This window comes from Leptonychotes weddellii, chromosome 14, assembly GCF_054177405.1.
Source record: "Leptonychotes weddellii isolate Sample4059 chromosome 14, ASM5417740v2, whole genome shotgun sequence".
Taxonomy (NCBI): Eukaryota; Metazoa; Chordata; class Mammalia; order Carnivora; family Phocidae; genus Leptonychotes; species Leptonychotes weddellii.
In genome coordinates, this window is record NC_138382.1 from 72,068,276 (window position 1) to 72,079,081 (window position 10,806).

The 10,806-nt window shown below is 47.5% G+C and overlaps 1 protein-coding gene across 3 annotated transcripts in view; it reads left to right on the forward strand.

Moving 5' to 3' along the window:
• Nucleotides 1-3,083, forward strand: part of PBX3 (PBX homeobox 3) — a 160,256-nt gene extending 157,173 nt beyond the window's left edge. For all 3 annotated transcript variants that reach the window (XM_081803582.1, XM_081803584.1, XM_081803583.1), the window contains one exon: nt 1,544-3,083. In XM_081803582.1, the coding sequence (XP_081659708.1) occupies nt 1,544-1,636 (93 nt within the window). In that variant the 3' untranslated portion in view covers nt 1,637-3,083. The remainder of the gene's footprint in view (nt 1-1,543) is intronic.
• The last annotated feature ends 7,723 nt before the right edge of the window (nt 3,084-10,806 follow it).

The following is a 10,806-nucleotide window of genomic DNA, read 5'->3' on the forward strand; positions in this document are numbered from 1 at the left end:
TGTACATTTGTTGTTTATAAATTTGGATAAAAGAGGAATGATGTTTACTTCAGATGGAATATCTTTAGACTTGTATCTGTGTAAGAGTTTTTCTTTTTCTAAGTAGATTTTCATACCTGAGGGGTAAAAACAGCTTACCGTTTAGATAGAGAGGAGGATGCCTTAGAGCCTCACCAGCACACGTGAGCATATCACCATCCAGCCTGCACAGCCGAGGCTTTGGGAATGCATCGCCATGGCATTATCTTTCTCCTAGCCGGAATCTGATACACCTCAAGCCTGGAAAATCCTTTTCCCTTGGCTCTGGTCATCTCTGCCGGGTCGTTTGGCCCCCCCTCCCCTCCCTTTCTCTTGGTCCTCGAGGGAGGAAAGGTGCCGTCAGGGCAGCATGGAGCAGTCAATCACAAGAGAAGACGGCACTCTCCAAGAACAGTGGCCGTGGGAGGAAGGGACAAGCCCACCAAGCACAAAGCTCACCCAATAGCCGTATCCGGGCTGGGACTCGAGGCGGAGTTCCCACGGCCCTAGGGGCACAGGCCTCCGAGAAGACATGTTAGATGGAGTCACAAAAGAAGTCGCGGACGGAGGTGAAGGAGGCAGGGGGACCTCGCGCCCCACCCCGACACTGGTGTGGGGACAGCACAGCAGGAGGCTGGTCTGAGCCGCAAGCACTGGGTGTCAGCCAGCTCCCCCTCGCCTCCTCTCCAGAAAGGCCCGCCCCGTCACTTCCACTCAGTGTTCCCCAACTCACAAGCCCAGCACCTCCCTCTTCTTGACTGACATAAAAATATGTAGCGACAAGCTGTCTGCCACAGCAGAAATCTGATCAGACATTGATTTCAGCAATTGCCTCTATGGGCCAAGACATAAGGCGAATTTGTTTCTGAGCACTGTTACTGCCGAGGCAGGTCTGAGGCAGGAAGGGCCAGCGGCATGTGAAGAGCGGTAGCAACATCCCAAATAGGAGCTCCAGTTAGAGATAATTGGAATACAGATTTGAATAGTGTGCCCCTCCACAGTTCATGCATTTTCATTCCACAAGATGCTATTTGGAGGGAAATTCTGGCCTTCATTTTCCAAGGGTTACAGTAGCAGGCTGCCAGGGGTGTGTGGATAGAGGGTGGGCAGCCTCTTCTCTATGGAAACAAGGATTAAGCCGGGCTGAAGTTTATACTTCGTGGAGCCCAAGGTCTGGCTGAGGCATCACATTGAGCTTCTCCACTGCTCCCTTCTTAAAAGATTTCTTTCTGAGTCACTTTATTTTTACAGCAAATCAAAGGCCGAGCCGCGTGCCAGCTTGAGGCTCGCTGAAGGCCTCCTTCAGCGAGCTGATTTATTGCCAAGACTTTACTTGGTGGGATGGATTTGTTTTACATGCATTTAATCCCACTTTAACACATGCTTCAAACTCCTGCCAAAGTGGGTTTAGAAAATACATTTTGCTAATGTAGCTTTGCTCTCATGTTGTCAGCTGGGTATTTTAAATTGGGGAGTAGAATTAATATGGAGACGTGCACCCGTTGAACTGTATTTCTCCTTTCAGGCTAATGGAGGCTGGCAGGATGCAACAACTCCATCTTCTGTGACTTCGCCTACAGAAGGCCCAGGAAGCGTGCACTCTGATACCTCTAACTAATCTCTGGCAACACTTTTCCTTGAGCTGACATGCCTTGATAAGTGCATTCAGAGCAATAGGAGGAAAAGGAAAGCGTTTTTGTAGCCCACCATCTACAGCTTTACTGTAAAACCTTGTCTTATTAGAGAACTTGGTAAATCAGTTTTTTAAGGAATCATAATCATTTGTATTTATACTTAAAAACACACAATGTTAAAAAAGCACTTTATCCAATTAGGCCAAGATTTAACATTGTTGACAGTCCTGTAGCTATTTTATCATAATTTATTATCAATATTTTACATTAATGGTCTCACAGTTGCCAATTACTTGGCCTTAAGGGTAAAAAGTACAATGTATGCTAAACCTCAATCGTTAAAGCAGATGCAAAGATTCACCTCACCTAAACTGAATTTCTTGCATATTTCCATCGCAGACTTTGATTGTCTTTCTTTCATATCGCTAATGGGGTTGGAATAAAGGAGCTGTTTGGCTATCTCAGTTAACCATGGTTTGTTAAAGAATCTTCCTGGTCACGTTTGTGTTTCGATCTCTTGTGTTATAATTAGATCAGAGACTGGTAGCATCTTTTCTCTCTGAGTCCAGAGTCTGCTCGGTAATTAAATTATGGATCCAGATTGTTCTGAGAGATGAAGAATACTTGCTGCTGATAGAGGTGAACACGAGATCCATCTGGGGTTGTACAGTGTGCGCTGGGTGCTGCACGGGCTTGTCAAGGTTTGCTACGTCCTCTGGGCATCCACAAGGGCCCTGCTCTCTGGAGTGTTGTATATAGTGTAGCAAAAGAGTATTTATACATCTCACCAATCAAAACACAGCTTTATTACCTCATGCGAACTCATACAAACCAATAGAATTTCAACATGTTCTGTAGCTTAGAGTGCTCACTTACTACCTCTGAACAATACTCACGCTGTAGTTTGTCTCTTTCTTACCTTTTTGCATCTTGTAATTAACTCTTTGTTTCCCTTCATAAAATGTAATGTACATTGTAATCTTTTAAAAGAAAAAAAAAAAAATCAGGGTTGCATTTGCAACTTCTAAAAAACCGAGAGTGGAAACATTGGGTCTTCAATGAACACAGGATCAGTAGAACTGTTGTAAATACTGAGAAAGCATTTTGAATGTTCTTCATCTTGTTACTAATCCATGCAAAAAAGAAAAAAAGAAAAAAAAGCGGCGCCGATTGTGATGCATTCAGAGTCCAGTATTCGGTACTGTATATTTCACCCTGTGCGCTGGGGCCCCCTCTCCTTCCTCTCTTTTTGTATTGTATGCGATTCTGAAACTGATTGAGTCATGAAAATAATTTGTGGTGGTGATTCTAATGTATTAAAATGTTTCGTGTTCCTTTCTAACTGGATTACACCCTGGATTGAAAAAGTCTTCCTCGTGGTAGCTCTATGTAGTTTCAAACATGAATAAACTTTTTGCTTTCATGATTAAATGTTGCAATGTCTTAACTCCGCCACCACGGGAACCCGCCAGGGCAGGCAACGCAGGAAAGCCTGCCCGGAAGCGGGCCGGGGCGTGTCAAGGTGGGACCGTCACAGAGGAACTTGGAAATGACGGGGAAGCAGGGGATGGAGGAGGAGTCCCTACCGATGGACTGCTCTCTCTGTGCACGATCCTGGCCAGCTCCTGGACCGTTGTTCCATGTCCTCCCTTGATCCCTGTGTTCTTTTTTTTTTTTTTTTAAGATTTTATTTATTTATTTGACAGAGAGAGAGATAGTGAGAGCAGGAACACAAGCAGGGGGAGTGGGAGAGGGAGAAGCAGGCTTCCTGCCGAGCAGGGAGCCCGATGTGGGACTCGATCCCAGGACCCTGGGATCATGACCTGAGCCGAAGGCAGACGCTTAACGACTGAGCCACCCAGGCGCCCTTGATCCCTGTGTTCTAAGAACGCCACAAGGAAGGTATTACCCCGCTGGCAGAGGTTAGGAAAGTAAAGCTCATAAAAGTTAAGCGAATGCCACAAGGTCACAGAGCTGGGACAACAAGGGGCCACACTTTGAACCCGGGTCTCTCTGCCCCAGGAGCTCACACTCTCCTGACCTGATGATGCCTCTGGCACTTGTTAGATGGAAAGACCCTTTTGTCATTTATTGAAAGAATAACCAGTCTTGTCACCTTCACTTCGTTTCAGGGCTTAGGGAGAGATATGTTGTTTTTGTTTTATTAAAACAGCTAGGAGTCCCATATGTTTACATACGCCTCTGTCGCGAATACCTAAATCTTTACAATAGAAGAAGTGGATAGCAGGTAGTTGGCCTGTTTACTATATCTCAAGGAAATTGACTCAGGAAATCAGATTAATGTTAATCAGTTGCAGCAAATTGTCTATGATAAATACAACTTTTACTATTTCGGTTGGTAGAGCCAGGCAAAACAAGGTCTAGGGCCACCATTCCCATTAATCTTGAGGTGGTTATACCGTGAGAGTAAACTTTATAAAATAGATTGCCCTCCAAAGCTGTCCTCCCTCATGTGGGCTCTCAGCCTGTCTGTAGGAATCTCTCCCGTGGCTAAGTAGTTATTTGCATGATTCAATTAGCTTATGGGTCAGCCTTTCTTATCTTTGTACATAAAACAATCTCTATGCTATGTGGTTTTGCAAAAATATCCTGTGGAAACCTGACACGTGCGCACACAAATACATCTTCTTTGATACCCAGAAACACACACTTCCTAAGAAGCATCTCAGCTTTTATGTCAGGCCAGTCTGACATGGTGGAGAGGCACATGCCAGTGCTTGTTGGAGATTCTCGAGTGGACGAACAACCCTTGAAGGAAATAGGTGAGCCTGAGGCCTTATTCTGGGGAGGCCTAAATTAAGATCCCAGTCTCTTTCCTATGTGCTGGGTGAGGAGCACTCACACGTTTCCCTTCTTTGCTCCTCATGCCTTTGTAGGGGGGCAGAAGCATCCTCACTTCATAGGGAAGGAAACTGGGGCATGGCATGGGCCCTAAGTTTCTTATGTTTCACTCCAAATTGAGTGAAATATATTCATCTGATGGATTTTTATCAGGTAACCTCTTCTTGGTCAAGCAGTGGGTTAGGGGTTGGACCCAGAGATGAATGAAATCAGGCACTAGCCCTTGAGAAGCCAAGATCCTGGGCCTGGGCCTTGTTCAGACAGCAAACGCTCGTGGGGGTATTGGAAAGGTTGGTAGGTTTCCGAACCCCAAGAGTGGAGAAATGAGGATCCCGCAACCCGGTTATTCACAAGAACAAAGAAAATAACAGCGGTCAATCGAAGAAAATCACGCCCAATCACAGGCTAAGGGGCCTGTCCACGCATATAATACAGTAAGATGTACACGGGCACAGGTGTGCTCAGGTGGGAATACAGGTATGTTCGAGAGTTTCTGGAGCCTAAATGCCCGAGCAGCTAATGCTGGACAGGGATCAGCCGTGTGCACAGCGGCGCATGAGCCGTGTGGCCTTGCAAACAAGGTTAGAACTTCCCCGTAACCCCAGACTGAGCAGCGGCCTGTGCCATTCCCTGGCCGGAAGTGGGGGCGGGAGAGCAGTGTTCTAGAGTAGGGCCCTTCCGGTGTGGACGAGTCTCCCACACGGAGAGGTGTTTTAGGCGTGAAAGATGTGTCAGTGCCATGAGCCCGGGGCTTTCGCTGGGCTGACAGCTGCAGTTTATCGAGCTGCTCCTGAGGACCGGCCCTTGGCCAGGTGCTTTCTGTATGCCATCCTATTTAATGCCCACAGAGCCCCACGTGCCAGGCAATCTGAGGCTCCACGAGGTACCACCACCTGTCCACGATCTCCCGCAGAGCTGGAGGTGGCCCTGTGAGAGCCCCACGAGACCCCTCCCAGCAGCCACTTGCAGCGGGACGGAGAGAGGCTCCCGTGAACCTGGGCCGCCAGCCTCCAGGGGGAGGTCCCTTCTGGGGGACAAGGTGAGTCATCTACCTCCACCCGTCAGAGCTTGCAACTCTCCCACCTGTGCCTCCGTCGCCCAGGCCACCTGAGTATGTGTGCCCTGCGGTGTGTAAAAGATGTGTCACAGGCTCCAGGTGGTCCTGTCTGTGTCTATGGACCACAGGGTTGGGCACGAGGGACAGGAAGAGCCACATACTGGGGCTCGGCCGGGCCTGGCACCGTAACTAATGGAGGCAAGCGGACCCGGGAGGGCAGCCGTCATGATGAACGAGAAGTGCTGAGCACGGGGCCTGGGGCACGTGTCCCGCACGTTCTTTGTTACCGGCGGAGTCCCACCTGTGCCCCGTGGGTGAGTGCAGGTCCCAGGCGCTGTCCAGCTTAGCTCCAGCCCCTGGCCACTTAGCCCACTGTCCACACAGCCAGTCAGGGTGAGCAGGTCTCCAACCCCACCCTGGGTCTGCCTCCCACCAGCTGTGTGACCTCGGACGAGGGACGTCACCTTTTGAGTCCGAGTTTCCTTGTTCTCTCTTCTTGGAATGTTGTTGCTGTACCCCGTCTCCCCGATGGATGCCCATCCTTTAAGGCTGAACCCAGATTGCTGCATCCTCTGACAGAGCCAGGCTCCAGGCTCGGCATCCCCTACTGGATGATCAGGCAGGGACCTCAGGAAGAGAGGATTAGGAGGACAGGCGTGAGGGGTAGGGGGACAGCTTCAGGGAAGGGGGGACCAGGCAAGGGACAAGCATGTGCAGAGACCAGGGGGAACGGCGAGCAGAGCTGTCAGAGAAGCGATGAGAGGGCTTGCTCTCTTGCTCCAGGCTCGCTCTCCAAACCCTCACAGCAGCCTCGAGAGCAAGTCTGGCTATCACCTCCACTTTGTAGAAAAGGAAACTGAAGCCCCTTGGCCAAAGACACACAGAGCTGGAACACCAGTCTGGGTGTGCCTGAAGGCAAAAGTCACATTTTTAACCCTTTGTGCCTGGCTGTCTTATCAAAGTATCTCTTTCTGATGCAACGGACAGTCACCGTTGGTGAGCCTGACTCAGGAACTGAGCAGAGACGGAGACAGGGCTCCTGTCCCCCTGGGGTCCCAGGGACACCTTCAGGAAGACTGCTGAGTCCACAAGCACCTCAGGACAACAGATGGCCAGCACTTCATCCCCACTGGGCCTAGCGACCCAGCCCCACAGACAATCAACCCAACCATCTCTCAGCTCCGAGAAGTCAGCTGTCACCGACTCAGCCGATATGCATGGAGCCTGCTTCCAGCTGTGTCCCACCTAGTGCACTGCCAGGAGCCACACCTCACAGCCCAGTGGCTACTGGCCCCATCACAGAGACGGAAATGGGTGCCCGGGGGTTCAACACGGCCCCATGGCTAGGAAAGCACTATGGCTTAGCACCCATGAATGCGGGTTGCGAGTCAAACGGCCTGGGGTAGAGTCCAGCTCTGCCTCATACCGGCTGCGTGTCCTTGGGCAAGTCGTGCAACCTCCCTGTGCCTCAGTTTCCTTAGCTGTCAAGCACCTGCCTCCCAGCATTCTCAGCAAGGTGTGCAGCGAAGTGCCATGCGTGTAGTTGGGACCATGGCCAGCTCTTCTTCCTTATCCTGTCCTGTGATTTGCACTCGCATTCCAGCCAGTGTCCCACTTCACTCACTGTTGATAAAAACCAGGTCTTCTGAGACCCGGGTTCATTCATTTCCTTCAAAGCAGCATGTTGTAGTATGAAGAGCTAGGGCCCTGGAGTCAGGCTGAGTCCTGCCACTTACCTGCTGTGTGTGTCTGTGGGCATGTCACCTCCTCACTCTACTCTGTGGCCTCGGTTTCCTCACCTGTAAAATGGGGAGATGTTGTTCCTACCTTCCTCCTAGGGCTGTCATAAAGATTAATGAGCTGATGCACACATGGCCCTTGGGATGGAGTGGCTTCTCTTCTTTTTGTTGTTATTGTTAGACAGTGCCCCAGATCAGAAGGGGACACCAGTCTGTGGCCCTTCTTGTTGGAATGATTACTTCCGGTCAGCAGAGGGGTCATCGGGGGGGGGTGTCAGCTGCCACGTGGGGTCCCTAGGAGTGGCCCGGCCTCTTCAACCCACCCCCTCTGGCCGGCTCACCCCCTGCCGCCCTCAAGGCTGGATGGAGGCCTTGGCCTCACCTCTCACCACCATCTCAGGAGATAATAAAAGGCTGATTCCTTTTTCCTGGTAAAATTTCAGCAGAAAGTATATGCATCATTAAATATGGAAATCCAGAATTTTATTAGCAATCTGCTAGATCTGAACTGACGCCAATTAAACAAAAAAGATATCATTTATAAGAAGGCAGAGTTCAACTTGTATTAAATATGAAATGCAATTTTCTCCTGGTTTTGATTTATTACTGGTGGTCCATTGTTCAAAGAAGCATGTTATATTTCAATAGAGAAATATTGTTTATTCATTAATATTTTAAAACAGGCTTATTGCTGTGCATGGCTCTCACCGAATGAAACTTATGATTTAAAACATGAATTAATAAACACATTTGAAAGTGTTAGACGAGATCACAACCTCTCATTTTTCATTTTCCTGGGAGCATATTAAATTTTTATAATTCTGCATCTACAGTTTTTTCTTTTAAATAAAGATGCAGATTCTGAATTACTCTGCTAATTTCAGGTAACCCGGAGCAGAAAAGCAATATCGTGGGGACCTGTGTCAGGATCAGAGAATCCCAAGAAGACGCTCAGGTTTATTTTTGTAATATTCATAAATCAAAATAAATGAGCTTTGTGTGGGAGGCAGTGTTCATGTGCGTTAGGATGCTGGCTGGAGCAGGCCCAGGCATTGGGACTATGACTGTGTGTGTGCAGGTGGATGTTTAGCGTGTCAGTGTTCACGGTCACACACACATATGATTGTGTGTGTCTGTCAGAACCCATGTGCATCAGCCTAGATGCTTGAGTTCGTGCAGTCTGACTGTATCCCAGTTGTTTGGTTTGATGGTCAACCATTGTTTATTGAGCACTTACTATGTGCCGGATGCTGTGCTGGTTACTGAGGGTGAGCTGGTTACAGGGTGGTCTCCCTGCCCTCCTCCCTCTACATGACTGCCTGAGCAACCTTCCCATCAGGAGCTGGGGCTGTTAAGTTCCCCACGGTTTCTCCAATACCAGGAATGTGGCCTTCTATGTGATGAGCTTCTGGGAAATATCTGTTGAGCTGCTGATAGATGGGAAGCTTAGGGAAGAGAGAAATCTTCATGGGCTGGAGGTAGAGGAGGGCTTCTGCAAAGATGAGTTGAATTAGACTCAGAGAAAGGCACAGCCTGGATGGAGGAAATGGAGGTCCAGGTAAGACAGAAGGGAGGAGTGCATCCTGAGGACAGGGGGTGACTTCCTCCTATGGAGCTCCCAACCCCCACCCCCCAGCTCACTCCCTGCCCAGCCCTTGCTGAGTCCAACTCACTGCAGCCTCCCAGACACCCATTGGAACATGAGCTCTTGCTGCTCTATGTTATAGAGGAGGAAGCAGAGGTCTAAGTGGGAAAGGATTTGCCTTGGGGTCTGGGTCTGAGGGCCACACCTTCCCTAAAGAGGTTAGAAAGAAGTAAAGTTTGCAAAATTGACCAGTGGGTTGGTGTTGCCCCAGGGTACATGCGGAGGCAGGGATTTGGGGGAGTCTTGGGGAAGCCCTCTTACAGAGGTAAGAGCCCTTAGTGGTGGAGAATCAGCTCTCCCCTAGAGCACTGCCTCAGGAGGGACCTGGGAGACAAACTCACCTAGCCTGGTCTGGGGGAAGTAGAGGCACAGGAACGGAAATAGTGTTGCTCAGCTCATTTTAGTACCCCGGTGCAAGAGTTTCTCCAGAATGAAATCCCTGGCGTTGAGTAGATGCTCCTCTTAAACTATACTAGGGAAGGCCAAGTCATTTTCCAAAGTGGTTGTACTGATTTATACTTCCACATACTTGTTAACATTTAGTATTTACATTTTCTTTTCCAACCTGATGGTTAGATGATGATATAGCAAAGTGATTTTAATTTGAATTTCCATTCGAATGATTACCAATGAGATTGAGCATCTTTTCCTGTGTTTGTTGATTGAGTGTTCTCTTCTGTGAAGCACCTGTTGAAGCCATTCACCCATTTGTGTGCTGTTTGTCTTTTTCTTATTGATTTGTAGAGTGTTTTAATGAACAGCAGTACAATACCTAATTTTAATTAGTATTTAAACAAAGTGTTTTCCTCTTTGGTCACTGCTTTTTGTGTATGGTGTGAGGTAGGGGTCTAATTGTCCCAAATCCATTTATTGGAAAGTTCATCTTTTTGCCAGTGATCTGCAGTATTATCTCCTTCATGCATCAACTGTCCATGCGTGTGTAGTTCTATTTCTTGATTGCTGTCCGATAGGGCAAGTTCTCTCGCCTTGTTCTTTGGGAATCTTCTGGAAATTCGTGGCCCTTTATATTTCTGTATAAATTTTAGAATCAGCTTGTCAAGTGTCATAAAAAAATTTCACTGAGATTTTGATTTGGATCACATTAGGAGAATTGATATATTTAAAATATTGAGTCTTAATCCATGAACAAGATGTCTAGCTTCATTTATTTAGATTTTCTTTAATGCCTTTTGGTAAAGTTATTTTTTATTTTTAAAAATTGAAGTATAGTTGACATACAATATTATATTAGTTTCAGGTGTACAACATAGTGATTCAACATTTATATACATACCAAAATGCTCACTACAATAAGTGTAGTGTAGTTACCATCTGTCACCATGCAAAGTTATTATGCTATTATTGACTATATTCCTTATGTTTTACTTTTGATCCTCATGACTTATTTATTTTATAACTGCAAGTTTGTACCTCTTAATCCCCTTTGCTTCTTTTGCCCATCCCCCATCCCCCTCCCCTCTGGCAACCATCAGTTTGTTCTTTGTATTTATGAGTCTGTTTCTGTTTGTTTATTTGTTTTGTTTTTTAGATTTCACATATAAGTGAAAGAATATGGTATCTTTCAATAATCTTTATAATTTTCTCCATCACAATGCTCAGGCTCCCACCCACTTGTACCAGGGTCTTCCTTATTAAAACTCCACATTTCTTTTTGTCTAAACTTTCTCCATCTGAACCATGTCCAGGGATCTGGACTTTTCCAACAGAGTCCCACCCAGGTGAGGTGCCACCCTCTGAGAAGCAAGGTCCTCTCTCGGGGACTGTGAATTCAGGCATCTCTCTCCTCCTTTCTCCCCAACTCCATCCTTTCTCTTCCTCCCCTCCCCTCCC